The sequence below is a fragment of the Macrotis lagotis genome, chromosome 2, assembly GCF_037893015.1.
Source record: "Macrotis lagotis isolate mMagLag1 chromosome 2, bilby.v1.9.chrom.fasta, whole genome shotgun sequence".
Classification (NCBI taxonomy): Eukaryota; Metazoa; Chordata; class Mammalia; order Peramelemorphia; family Peramelidae; genus Macrotis; species Macrotis lagotis.
The window spans coordinates 163,216,358-163,230,703 of NC_133659.1; the positions used below are offsets into that span (position 1 = coordinate 163,216,358).

The 14,346-nt window shown below is 40.2% G+C and overlaps 1 protein-coding gene across 3 annotated transcripts in view; it reads left to right on the forward strand.

The window, feature by feature from the left end:
• IQGAP3 (IQ motif containing GTPase activating protein 3) overlaps positions 1 to 14,346 on the forward strand; it is a 69,356-nt gene that overhangs the window by 37,087 nt on the left and 17,923 nt on the right. For all 3 annotated transcript variants that reach the window (XM_074223204.1, XM_074223205.1, XM_074223206.1), the window contains 8 exons: positions 2,260 to 2,350; positions 3,500 to 3,667; positions 3,779 to 3,918; positions 7,219 to 7,389; positions 9,854 to 9,937; positions 11,342 to 11,413; positions 11,521 to 11,590; positions 12,713 to 12,921. In XM_074223204.1, coding sequence (XP_074079305.1) covers positions 2,260 to 2,350; positions 3,500 to 3,667; positions 3,779 to 3,918; positions 7,219 to 7,389; positions 9,854 to 9,937; positions 11,342 to 11,413; positions 11,521 to 11,590; positions 12,713 to 12,921 — 1,005 coding nt within the window. The remainder of the gene's footprint in view (positions 1 to 2,259; positions 2,351 to 3,499; positions 3,668 to 3,778; positions 3,919 to 7,218; positions 7,390 to 9,853; positions 9,938 to 11,341; positions 11,414 to 11,520; positions 11,591 to 12,712; positions 12,922 to 14,346) is intronic.

Below are 14,346 nucleotides of genomic sequence, written 5' to 3' on the forward strand. Positions count from 1 at the left end.
TGAGGAAACTGAGACTGTTGGGTGACTTGCCCAGGATCATAAAGCAAGTCTGAGGTTAGATTTGAACTCAAATCTTCCTGACTTGAGATCCAGTACTCTAACCACTATACTACCTCCCTTCCTACTAGGCATATAAACCTGGACAAATCATTTAAACTCTAATTGTCCCTAGAAGATCTTTAAGACTGAGTTACCGATTAATTGGGCTCTGAATCAGCCGAGGAGGTTTTCTGTTCTATTGTCCTAATGAAAAAACAAGTATGGACATTACAGTGAGACTTTTCCCTGTCTTCCCAGTTTCTAGTGCCCCTCCTCCCCCACATCCACCTAGCCTTGCCCATTTCCAGGAAAGGGTTTTTTTTTGTATTTATTTTATATATGTTTAGATGTGCCCTTGTTGTTTCCCCGATTAAATGTAAGCTCTTAAAGATGGGGATAATTTCATTTAAATATCTATATCTCCAATATTCAACCCATATATAACATGTCTGATAAGTTTTTGTTAAATGATTAGATTATTACCCTACTAGTGTAATTATTAGGTCCAAGGGGGATTGTCCATTGCACATCTTCATGTAAAAAGATATGTTCTTAGTCTCACCACACTAGAAGGATCCATCACTAAGACATGAATTTGTATTTTGGCTACAACAATTCTTAAAATGAACTAGTAAGGTATGGACTGATTTTTGATGCAGTAGAAAGAATATCCACACTGATGATGATCTTTGGAAGCCTTATTACTTTCATTTGGACATGTCTAACAGATCTTTTATCTCAAATTCACCTTTCTTTTTAACTTCTGAAATTCTGCTTAGGACACCTCCATCCTCTTGCTATTTGCCACGTTCCCAAATTATCCTTGACCCCGCCCTCTCCTTCTTCTCTTAGAGGTTGCTGAGGTTGTCTTCATTTCCACATCTCTTACTGGCTTTCTCTTCTCCCTACACACCCAGACACTTCCCTTATTAAGGTCTTTATTACCTCTCACCTAGACTATTACAGTAGCTTCCTTATTGGTCTCCCTGCCCCTAGTCTTTCCTCATTCCTGTTTTCCATACAGCTGCCAAAGTGATTTTCCTAAAATGTAGGTCTAACTATGTCATTTCTCATTTCAATAAAGTCAAATGACTCCTATGACCTCTAGGATCAATATAAACCCCTCTTTGGCACTCAAAGCCCTTTACAATCTGACATCAAACTTCCTTTCTAGCCTCATTAGATGTTATTCCTCTTCTTACAGGAATTCATCCACATCATCCTATTTTCATGGTTTACTGCCTTTGTAATGTCCCCTTCCTCACTTCTGGCTCTTAAAACCAGTTAGTCAGCTCAATGACCAGTTTCTTCATTAGGCTTTTCCTGATCCTTCTATCAGGATTGCTAACTTCCTCCTCCACCCCCATTTACCTTGTATCTATTTTTTATATCTATCTCATATATATATATAATTTATTTATTGTCTTCTGTGGAAGCTCCTGGGGGCAGGAACTGTTTCTTTTCTATATATCTACAGCACCCAACATAGACTCTAGTTTTCCTCATAATAACCTATGAAATATGGAGTACAAGTATTGATCCCATCCTACAGTTGGGAAAACAGATAAGTGAGTGCCCCAAGATCACTTCCTAGGTAGCAGTGCAGAAATTTGGACCCAGCTATCCCAGTTCTAAGGTGGGATCCCAGCACAACTTCTAGTAGTAATAGCCTTTCTGATTGCCCTCTAGAAAGCATGCTACATTTGCATAGTCCCAAGAAATATCCAAGGCCACCTGCCTCCCCAAAACAGTTAACGAAGTGTTTTATCCCTGTTAATTATTTTTACTATTTTTGATGGGCATTTGTTCACAATTTGGACTGCTTGTTTGGCAAAATTGCTGGTTAAATTCTTGAACCCATAAAGACAAGGATGAGCAACCATTTAGCTTTTTGGGCTTTCATTGTCCAAGAAAAACTTGTCAAGGGCTACATATAGAGTTTAATATTTATTTATGACTATGATGCAAACTATATTATCATTGAGTATAATAAAATATATTAATGCCACATGAGTTTTGAGGGGTCTGCATATAGCCCATAGGTCCCAGGTTAGACATACCTGCTTTAAAAAAAACCAGCTTCTTCAGGCTGTGGGAAGAGTGGATGAGAAGAGATACCTGATGGAAGGTCCAAGTCATGTCAGAGTGGCCAGTGGTGGGGAGGGAAAATCTTGTAAAACTGGGAATCCAGACTGGCTCCTTATCTTCTTTCCTCTCTAGGTCACAAAGGACCCAGGAGCTGTGCTGTGGTTGGAGGAGATCCGCCAAGGGGTGACCAGAGCAAATCAGGAGACAGAAGCAGTTCAGAAGAGTAAGAAGAAGGGAATGATGCCCATTCCTATCCCATTCCATCCCTCTTTCTTTATTCACCTTCTGAGAAGAGGCAGACTGACTAGACTATAGAAAAGACAATTTGATGGGCCAAAGGGATGAGAACATTTTTTTTGTACTCAAATCTCTCTCTGTTGCCTCACTTTTCCTACCACAACTTCTTCCTCATGCATCATTCCCAACATCGACCCAAGCCAAGAGTGTATGAGAAATCATGCAATAGGCCAAAAAAAAAAATCCTCTCCCTTCTTTTTTCCTTCTTCTGCCTTTTGGGTTGGATTCTGGTGGGACTCTGTCCCAGAATGTTTCTGTGTTCATTTTCTCAACTGACTGAGGTGAAGAGAGGAGAAGGGGTCAGGAGAGGGTTTCAGTCAACAAATTTAAGCAACTACTGTCTTACAGAGTGCTGGGTTAAACATGGGGTCTTTGCTCTCTTAAGACACATATCTAGAAGTGCTATGTAAAGCCACAGAAACAGATAGTTGTTACTTCTTGGGGGGCATTAGAAAAGGCTTTATTACTGAAGTTGTATTGAAGTGAGCTTTTAAGGAGTGGGTGGGGATTTAGTGCTTTAATAATAAATATTGATTGATGGATCAATTCAGTGGTCAAAAAGGTAGAGGAAAAGCTGTGAGCTAAAGCCTGAGGAAGTGAGACCACAAGTCCTGTTTAGGGGACAAGGAATTAGTCCAGTTTGGCTGGAGTATAGACTGTATGAAAGGTAAAGTCAGTGCAAAAATGGATGCATGTTTTCTTTTGGAGTGTGTCCTTTGCATACCACCATCTGTCCATCTTGCCACCTCTCCAACTTGGATTTCCTACTCTATTCAGGGAAACCAGCCCATGTTCCCTACCTATACCTTGTCTTATAAGGCATCATTCTTTCTTATTGAGATGCCTGGTTCTCCTTTATTCATCCACTTCCATTCTTCCCTCCTTCCTAATCAAGTTTAGCACTGTTTTACTTCCAGGATCCTTGATGCTCTTCCCCTTAACACTATCTCCTCTTCCCCATCCTACTGTGTCACTTCTCTCTCACCTCTCCCACAGTCCAGAATAGCATATTCCTTGGGGAAGCTCCCCAAGAACTAATTGACTTTTCTCTCTCTCTCTTATCCGGCCACTCTAGTGGCCCTTGGAGTAGCTGCCATCAACCAAGCCATCAAGGAAGGGAAGTCAGCCCAGACAGAACGGGTATTACGTAATCCAGCTGTGGCCCTCTCTGGGGTGATCACAGAATGTGCCAATGACTACCAAAAAGCATTGCAGGAAATCATGGAAAAAAAGAAACAATCAGGTATTAGTCCTTCCTGCCTCTCTTCCCAATTCTCCTCCTTGGCCTACCTTTTCTCTTACCTCCCCATCTCTTCAAATTGCTATCCCTGCTTCTTTTTCTATGTCTTTTTAGGGAACATGCTCTTTTGGGTCCAGCATAAGATGAAGGATGGCATTACCTACTACTTCCACCTACAAACTTTCCAGGGGACTTGGGAACGCCCTCTTGATTGTACCCTAAATACTTCCCACCTCACTCGTGAAGAGATCCAGGTTAGTGGGGAGGTCCAAACCTCATGATTTTGATTATGGATTAGTCATAGTCACAATAAGCCATTGTCATTTCCATCTGCTTTCAAGGATCAGGAATTCACCAAGGCTTTTGGGTAGCCCCCATGACCAAAAGTGATACAGTGTGGAAACTGGAAAGTGGGTCCCCAGGAAGATCTCCAAGAATTACTCAAGGAAAAGAAGTTGAAAGAGTTCTGTAGTAGGGAGCCCTGGACTCCAGATCACAGAATCATTTAGAATGACCCTCACCTAAAGAAGAGTTGGTCTGAGAGAATCCAGTGAGGAAGAAGCACTCCCCCTCTGAGGCAGCTGCCCCTTGTATTTTGGAATAGATTTGACTGTCAGCAGATATTCCCATTCATATGGGAATTTGTCTCTCTACATCTTCTGTTGTCAAGCACTGCCCTTTGAGCTTAAGCAGAATTAGCCCAATTCTTCTTCAGATACTTGAAGGCAGTTCTAGTCCTCCCCTGAAGTCTTCTCCTCTTTAGCCTGACATCCCCATATCTGTTGACTGATCTTCATACGACTTGATCTTAAGGCCCTTGGCCATGTCCTGATTGCTGTCTTCTGGATGCTTTTCAGATTAGCAGTATCTCTCCTAAAATGGGGTGCCCACATTAGGTTTTAGTCTGTCTTCCCACTCTCTCCCCTCCAATCCTTTCCTGAAGCCTCCAGGGCATAACTGACCTGGATTTCTTCACAGGTGAGGTAGGAGTTCATAGTCATTATTTCACATAGCACAATAATATTGTTACATTCATATGCCACAGTCTGTATAGCTGTTTCCCAATTATTGGGCACTCACTTTGTTTCCAGTTCTTCTCTAAAACAAAAAACTGCTATAAATATTTTGAGATTTCATTTTGAGTTTATAGTCATTAAAACCTCAGAACTTTTTTCTTAGAACTTCTAACTCTACCCACTTTCTCCATCCTTGTACTTTTAAAATAAATTTTATTTTTTAAACAAGTAGAAGATTTAGCATTTCTCCTATTTAATTTAATCATCTTAGATTTGGTAAGAATGAATAGAGGGTCAGATAATCAATATTAGTCTGGAAGACCTGGGTTCAAATCCTGCCTCTACACACATAATAACTTCAGTCAAGTGTCTTAACCTCTAGTACTAGGAAACTCCATGACTATAAGTTACCAAAGAATTTTTTGATAGAGTTCCAAACTGAGAATTCCTTGCATAGAAAAAATTACAGGTCCAAATAAAAAAGATTAAGCCCAAGGTTCTAAGCTATATATCTTTTTGAATCCTAATGTGTCATTTGCAAATTTGATAAGCATCCTCTCTGTGACTTTATCCAAGTCATAAATAAATCAATTAAATAATATATAGGTCCAAATACAGATCCTTAGAATGCTTTGCTAGAGAACACTCTAAATTTAGATGAGTGATTTTTATCATGCTTTATTAAAATCTAGATAAATCTTACCATTTTTCTGATCAACTAGTCTGATGCTTAACCCTTTCAAAAAAGGATATGAGGTTAATCTGACATGATCTGTTGTTGATAGTCCTGCTGGCTCTTTGTGATCACAGCTTCCTTTCTAAATATTCACTTGACCATCCATTAAGAATACATTGGTGGGTGGGGGTGGCTAGGTGACTTAAAATTATATTGGTGTTGACAGCTAGGTGGCACAGTGGGTAGAGCACCGTCCCTGGAGTCAGGAGTACCTGAGTTCAAATCCAGCCTCAGACACTTAATTACCTAGCTGTCTGGCCTTGGGCAAGCCACTTAGCCCCATTGCCTTGCAAAAACCTTAAAAAAAAAAATAAAAATAATGCATTGTCAAATCTTGCCAGGAATTGAAATTCATCTCATTAACCTCTGTGGGGCTATAGATTCTATTGTCTTCCCTTTTTTGAAAATCTGAGTAACATTTGTCCTTCTCCAGTCCTAAGATGACTCTTCCATTCACTTCTTCCAAAGATCATTGACAAAGGTTCATCAATCACTTCTGTCAATTCTTTAGCACCCTAAGTTTTAGATGACTTGAATGTCCTGGTGTGACTTGAATTCATCTAGGACAGCAAGGAACTTTTATTATTTACCTCTCTATCTTAGGTGTAAACTCCTTCTCTATAGTGTTTAGTTTCTCTTTTTTTTCAATCCAAAAATCATTGTTCTTGGCAGAGAAAACAAAGTAGGTTGACTGGAGCAGTTCTGCCTTCTCTTCATCTTATGATTGGTCCATTTACTCTGAGGACTGGTCCTCTTCCTTCTCTTCTCCCAACATAACTAAAATTTTTGGCATTTTGTTTTTAGCCTTCCTTTTCAGCCTCAGTGTCTGCTAAGCATTAGCACCTCTGATGATATTCAGTTCATGATTTTATCTTCTTCCTCCTTACCTGACCCCTAGCGTGTTTTTTAAAAACCCAGGTTGGTCACTGAGTTCCTTATGTGTCTAAATTAGGCTTTTTAGATAGCTCCCTACTTTCATCCTCATCAAAAATGCTTCTTGTCTTGTCTTCAGAATTTTACTCTGGAGAGTTTATAGACCCTCTTGAACTGACTCTGCCAGTAGATTTTAGTCCATGGCTTCCATCTGTTTTTCTGCTATATCCTTTGAAATCTGCTCTGCCAAAATCTGATGACAGACTTTTTTTATTCTCTATCATCATTTCTAAGATGGAGTGCTCATTTTCCTTCAAGGTTCCCACCATTTCCACCCCTATAAACCAGTTCTTCCTTTTGGTGAGGTTCAGATCTAGAACAGATGTTCCCTTCGTTTCATCCACCTTTGGAAGTGGTTAACTTATGGAAATATGTTTTGCATGACTTCACATTTATAATCAATAAATCACTTGTCTTATCAAGGGATGGGAGAGAGGCAAGAAGGAGAAATAGAATTTGGAAATCAAAATTTTTGTTCATTATAATTGAGAAATATTTAGCAAAATAAATAAAAATATATTTTAAAAATTATTAACTGCTCTTCTCTGGGCTAAAAAGAGTACTAGCAGATGTCCAAATATTTGAAGTCACCCATTACTATTGTGTCAGTGCCAGACTTGTGAACTATTTGGTCTAGATAATCTTAATTTCTGTTCTAAAGTCACTGATTTTTCATGTAATAAAAAAGTACTATAGGAGCATAAAGGAGGGAGATAGGCAGAATGTACAGTCAAAGTGATAGGTGGAGAAAAGCATGAAGTTGAGGTGGAGACGAGAGAAAACTTCCTTCACCCTTCTCTAACCATGACCCACCTATCTTCCTACCAGGTCAGTATAACCCTCCCTATCATCTTTTTTTTTTTCTACAGTCAGCAATCACAACAGTTTCTGCCTCCCACGACCGACACCAGCTTTGGAGTGCCAATGTTGGCTTTATCATCCAGCTCCAGGCCCGGATGCGGGGTTTCCTTGTTCGGCAGGAGTTTGCCAAGCATTCCCAGTTCTTAAAGACCTGGCTCCCAGCCATTATCAAGATTCAGGTAGATCAGTTTTTAAGACTTTGGATTTCTCAGCCTTCCAGTGTCTTACACCATCTTCTATATGAGTGAAAGCTAAATTATCTTTGGGTCCCCAAAGGGTTATTCCACAGAAAATGGAAATCCTCTTTGTCTGCCCCAAGGGCAAAATGAAAGGAGATTGTAGCAGAAGGAATTGAAATTACACAAAGGACTGTGAAGAGGGTGAAATGAGAAAGGCAGAAGAAATTTCTCAGAGGAAGAAAGGGAATTCGGGAGGGTATTATATGTATGCCTGATGAATATGTGCTTATGTGTCTAGTCTGAATATATATTTATGTGTGTGTTTGAAAGTATAGACTGTACAGGTTCGAGTGTGACTATATTGGTATAGCTTTATATGGGTTGGTGGTATGTAAATAGTATCACTGTATGTGTGTGGTGATATGAGTGTATTATATTATATAATATATTATAATCCATCAATCAGTAAATATTAAGTCCCTCATCTGTGCTAAACATTGTGATTAGTTCTAGGGATAACAAAAAAGATAGTCTCTGCACTCAAGGAGTTTACAGTCTAAAGGGAAGACAACATACAGACAAATGAGTATAAACAAATTCTATACCAACTAGATAGGGAATAATTAACAGAAAGAAGGCACTGGAATTAAGAGGGGTTGGGGGATTTTAGTTAGAACTTAAAGCCAGGGAGGTCAGTAGTTGAGGTGGAGGAAGGAGAGCCTTCTTAGGCACAGGGGTGAACCAGAGAAAATGTCCAAAGTCAAAAAGATGGAGTGTCTTATTTGTGGAACAGTCAGAAGGTCAATGCCCCTGGAATGAAGCATTCTTATTAAGGAGTAGTATTTAAGAAGTCTGGAAAGGTAGGAGAGGACTTGGGCTATCAAGGACTTTGAAAGTCAAACATTTTTTATTTACTCCTGTAGGTATTAAGAGTCACTGGAGTTTATTGAGTAGGGGATTGACATGATATTCTCAGAAAATCACATTAGTGGAGAGAATGTATTAGAAATGACAGAGACTTAAAGCAGTCAGACTCACCAGTAGGCTATCCAGATGTAATCCAGATATGGGGTGATGAGGGTCTACAACAGAGCAATAGTGGTATCAGAGGAGAAAAGAGGGTATATTTGAGAGGTTAAAAAGGTGAAATCAACAGATTTTGGCAAGAGGTTGGTTACATGGGGAGTAAGAGATAGGAGACCAGGGTGACTCTTGGGTTGTGAACCTCAGGGATCAAGAGGATTGTGTTGCCTCCCTGGTAATAGGGAAGGGAGAAGGGAGGAGGGTTTAAGAGGAAAGAAAATGATTCAGTTTTAGACATATTGAATTAAGGTGTCTACCGGATATCTAGTTTGAGGTGATTTTTATACCAATGTTTTTATATACATACATGTATAGATTTCATATATATATATATATATATATATATATACACACACACACACACACACACACACATATATATTGTGTATATGAGTATTTTATATTAGAGTAGACATTTCTCTGTGTGTCATATGTGTCAACAATATGAATGTTGTCATATGAGTGGATAGTTTCTATCCCTATGAGTATACCACTTGACTGAATATGTTTGGATGAGTGATTACTCTTTGTGTCTACAAGGATTTGTGTGAATGTATCGTGTTTGTGAAAGGGAGAACAGGATGGTAAAATTGCTGGGGGTTCTACACATTCTAAGATGTCTTTCAGCTCTCAATCCATGCCTCTTTGAACCATATTCTTATGAGTGTTGGTTTGTGTACCTGGTGGGTGATTGGGATATGTAGGGTAGGCTTGGACCAGGCTTAGCATAGGTACACACAAATCCTGTGCCCCTTTGTACTTTGACCCTCTGTTAATCCTCAGTATCACCATACAGTTCTCCTTTTCCAATCCTAATTAAAGAGCTAGTAGAAGAAGTTAGTAAACCATGCAGACGGGGCCTTCTACAAATTCATGTTGCCCAACCATCATTGAGTCCTCACTGCTAAATGGCAATCCCTTCATTCATCTCTCTCTCTCTCTCTATCACCCTCCTGGGTCTCTTTCAAAACCCCTCTCAGAAGCCACCTCTTCTACAAAGCTTTCCCTGATTTTCTCCAAATTTTCCTAGAGCATTTTTGTCTGCATGTTCCTGAATTGTATCAAATTTATCTCAGTTCATGTTGTGGTTCCCCTCCATGTTCTGCCTCCCCCCCTCATCTTCTCCAATTGTCTCAGTAAAATGTAAATTCCTTGAAAATTCTGGGCTGTCATTTTCACCCTTGTCCCAGTGCCTACATAGTGTTAGGCATATAGTAGTCACTTAATAAATGTTGAATTTGAATTTGAAAACATGCAGATTCTCAATCTTCCCTAGTTTGTGCCCTGACTTCTGAAAAATCTAAGATCTGATTTCATGCGCTGAGGGAGAGGAGAGGCATGGAGACAGATGAAATGATTTCTTTTCTCTCCTAATTTGCAGGCTCATTGGAGAGGTTACAAGCAGAGAAAGATTTACCAAGATCGAATGAAGTTCTTAAAGGCAAATGAGGCTTCTGTAATGAAGGTACTCATAGTTGGGCTCCTGGGGACTCTCTTTCTTCCCACAAAGGACCTGTTAAATGCAGCTTCTTAATCTGCCCTTTTTGCAGTGTCTAGAAGAAATGGCCTTATAGTCTGAGCTCTAGGCTAAGAGTGAGGAAACAGAGGGACTGACCCAGTGAATGGGTTGGATAAATTGTTTAACCTCTGTTAAATCTGTTATTACCCTCACCCTTTTTTTTCCCCATCCCTATCTGGCTGACCTAATTATGAGACCTCAGTGAGTCCCTCCTTTCTGAGCGTGAGTTTCCTCATTCAGAGAATGAGGGAGTAGGACCTCAAATGTCCCTTCTGGCTCTAAATCATGTGAATCCTATAAACAGCTCCAGAGCCCTTCAGAGCTGGTGATCTCCTCAGTTTCACAGCAAGCCATTTGCTGGACTAGTGAATTGAAGCCAGAAAGCCAATTCCCATCTATAGCATATGCTCTTGCTCCTTCCCCTCACCCAGAGCAGGTAGCAATGCTGCTTATGACCAACTCTTAACTCTTCTTCTATCTATTTCTAAGCAGCTCTACATTTCTCCACCCTTGTTGTATCCCGAGATGATAGGAAAGGGCTCTTAGATTATTGAAGGAAATTCAATTCAATAAATACTTATTATGCACTTACTATGTTCTAGTACAGTGAGTAGTGCCAGGCCTGGAGTCAGGAAGACAACCTTGTGAGTTCACATCCAGCTATTAACTCTATTTGCTTAGTTCCTCTTCTGTAAAAAGAGTTAAAGAAGGAAATGAGCAGACCACTCTGAAATCTTTGCCAAGAAAACCCCATATGGGGGCATGAGGAATCAGACATAGCTTAAAATGACTGAACAACAATAGCATGTGCCACAATTTTGGGGTATCTGTGATGGAGAATGCCATCTGTATCATGAGGAAGAAATGTGGAGTTTGAACAAAGACCAATGACTATTACCATTAATCTTAAAAAAAATTGTCTTATTATGTAATTCTGCTATATCGCATACTATATGTTTCTTCCTTAAGGATGTGATTTCTCTCATCTCATTCAATTTAGATCAATGCATACTATGGGGATGATGTAAAGACTAGAAAATTGCCTTCTGTAGGGGGTGGGGAAGCAAGACTGGAGGAAAATTGTAAAACTCAAAATAAAAACCTTTCTAAAATTAAAAAAATAAAGTGAATTTTTACTCAAAAAAAACAAACAAACAATAGCAAGTGCCAGGCTAAGCCTTGTGGAAGGAAATATGCCTGAGACTAAGGGGGGAAGCCAGGATGATCTCCATTTAAGTTGTTATTGTGTTCTCTGAATTCTGGATGGGGGAACATCATCCTGGGATCTAAGAGCAAGGGTCTGCTTATACAGAGACCTTGTATCTCTAATGCTATCTCTTCATCCCAAAGATCCAGGCCTGTGCCCGGATGTGGGTAGCTCGGAAGAGATATCGGGAAAGACTACATTTTTTCAAGGAGAATGTAAGTGCTGGCCCCTCATTCTCCCTGTATGTCATTTTTCAACCCATGTAAGCAAGGGAAGAGTCTGTGGGAAAGTGGTTACTTTATCTTTCTCTGCCCACTAACAGATTAATTCAGTTGTGAAGATCCAGGCATTTTTCCGAGCCAGAAGAGCACGGGATGACTATAGGATGCTAGGTAAGTTGGTTTGCACCTCAGCGAAAGATTTTTATTTATTTATTTATTTTTGGTAATGAGATTGACTTTGGGCAAGTTGCTTCACTTCTCTGAACCTGATTTCCTTCATCTGATGGTCACCAGTCAATCTCTCCCATTCCTAAATGTTTCTCTTGATTTAAGGGGGAGATCTTTTGGCAAACAGAGACACAATCCCAACTTTTGGGAAGCTCCTATTCTGATGGCATTCATAGTAATCTGTTTAGATTAATAGCCAAACCATATAAAAGATTAATAGATTTTGTCAAAATACATTAATGAGTAGTCTTATCTGTTGTATGAGATCCAGCCTAGCCAGCTTTGGAGAACCTATCACCAGAAGGTGATCAGGTGCTGAATTTTTGCACAGACCATTCATTGTTCTCTTTATTTTTTAAGGCCACTAGGTGGTGCTTTGAATAAAGTGATGGGCATGTAGTCTGGAACTCCTAAGTTCAAATCTAGCCTCAGATGCTTACTAGCTGGGAGTCCCTGGATAAGACTTGTGACTTCTATCTGCCTCAGGCTCCTCATCTGTAAAATAAGGGAGTTTGGATTCCTTTCAGCTCTGAATCTATGACCCTATGAGCCAGGGAATTGGAATTGGATGGGAAGGTTCACTGGAGGGAACTACTGGTTCCAAGAACAAGATAATAATGAATGGGACTAAAACAACTTAAAAAGCCTCTTGGGGACATATGTGTAATATGGGAAAAGGCTGGATGAGGGTGCTCCTTATATAAATGTGGGGAGCTCTAGATAGAAAGAAAGGAACAGGGCTGAGACTTAGGAATTTGGGGAACTTGGGAAAGGACAATATGTCTTAGAAGTAGGTAGGTGTTGCTAAAAAACTGCAGGGAGTAGTGGGTAGAGTAGCACAGAAAACTGCAAGATATAAGTTATGCTAAGGAGAGAAAAAAATAAACTAGTTAACGGTATAGTCAGGGTGGAGGGTGAAGATCACATTTTATGAAAAGGGATTCTATTTAGGGGATACATCTCCACAAAGAACAGGAGATGAGGTGGCAAGAGATGGAGACTGCCGAGTCCATTGAGGAGGGTTCACCTCGCTTTCATCTTTCTGCCCATCTTGTCTCTCTCCAGTCCATGATCACCATCCCCCTCTCAGTGTGGTGTGTCGATTTGCCCACCTCCTGGACCAGAGGCAGCAGGATTTCTGGGAAGAGGCTGAGTTGTTGAAGCTACAGGTGGAGGTGGTCAGAAAAATACGGTCCAACCAGCAACTGGAGCAGGACCTCAACCTGATGGACATCAAGATTGGCCTGCTGGTGAAGAACAGAATTACTCTGCAGGTGACCCATCAGAGCCCACCTGAGGCCTCCCTCCTCATAGCCAGGCAATGTGCCTTACACACTATATATATATATATACATATATATATATGTATATATATATATATATATATATATTTATATATATATATATTTCTTTTGATAGTTTTTTTTGAGTTCCACATTTTTCTCCCTCCCTCCCTTTGACAGTGAATCATCTAATATAGGTTATACATGTATAACCATGTTAAACATAGTTCCATATTAGTCATGTTATGAAGAAGAATCAGAACAAAAAGGCCTTCCTTAACACTTATAATTTCATTTAATCCTTACAATCTTCATTTTATAATTAAGGAAACTGAGGCAAACAGATGTTAAATGACTTACCTAGGGTCAAACAGCTAATGTCTGAGGCCAGATTTGGGCTCAGTCCTCCTGACTCTAGGCCCTACGCTCTATGGCATTATCTAGCTGCCACAACAGGTAGCTCAAATTGATCTGTCCCATCCTGCCTTCCTATAGGGCAGGGAATAGAGCCCTGAATGTTCAGTCAGGAGGTCCAGGTTCAAATCTGATCTCCAAGGAAAGTTACTCATTTGTAAAATTGTCCAAAATAATAATTCTCTCCCAGGGCTGTTGTGGGGAAAGTGGGTAGTAAACCTTTTCGGCATTCCATGAGCTTGAATTAGTATCAGTATGCTCTTTGGCATAGGCTCCAGCTTAGACTGTTATTTCCTTGAGGTGTGTTCTTGTCCATTCCCCTTGCATCCTAGGAGGGTGACCAACCAGATCATTGCCATCTTCTTTTTCTAAAACTTCTGGATTTCATCAGTTCTCCCAGTTCCTCATTCTAGTTTGAAGCTGTTGTCTTGGCAGTAAGAACATTCTAGTCAAAGCCCTCACTTGCTACTTTGTTCCAATCTATCTTTTTTTTTATTTAAGGCAGTGGGATTAAGTGACTTGCCCGAGGTCACACGGCTAGGCAATTATTAAGTGTCTGAGGCTGGATTTGAACTCAAGGTACTCCTGACTCCAGGGCCGGTGCTCTATCCACTGCACCACCTAGCTGTCCCCTCCAATCTATCCTTAATGGAGATTGATGGAGTCCAGAATACAGCCCTCAAAGAGAATCCCTTTTCATACAATATTCTCTTCTCTTGCCCCCTCTCCTTCTTCCTTGCCTCCTGTAGCATAAACTGTTTTCTGCCCCCTTCCTCTTAGACTAGAAAGGGAAAATGCCATTCGCAGGAGGAGTAAGCACTGAAGCCACCCCTCAGCCTGATCTTCACCCTCATCTCACTGAGGAGGCAACTGGATGGCTCAATGGATAGAGCACTAGACCTGGAATCAAGAGGACCTGGGTTCAAATTTGCCTCAGACTATTACTAATTACTAACTGTGACTGGGCAAGTTACTGAACCTCTGTTTACTTTAGTTTCCTCA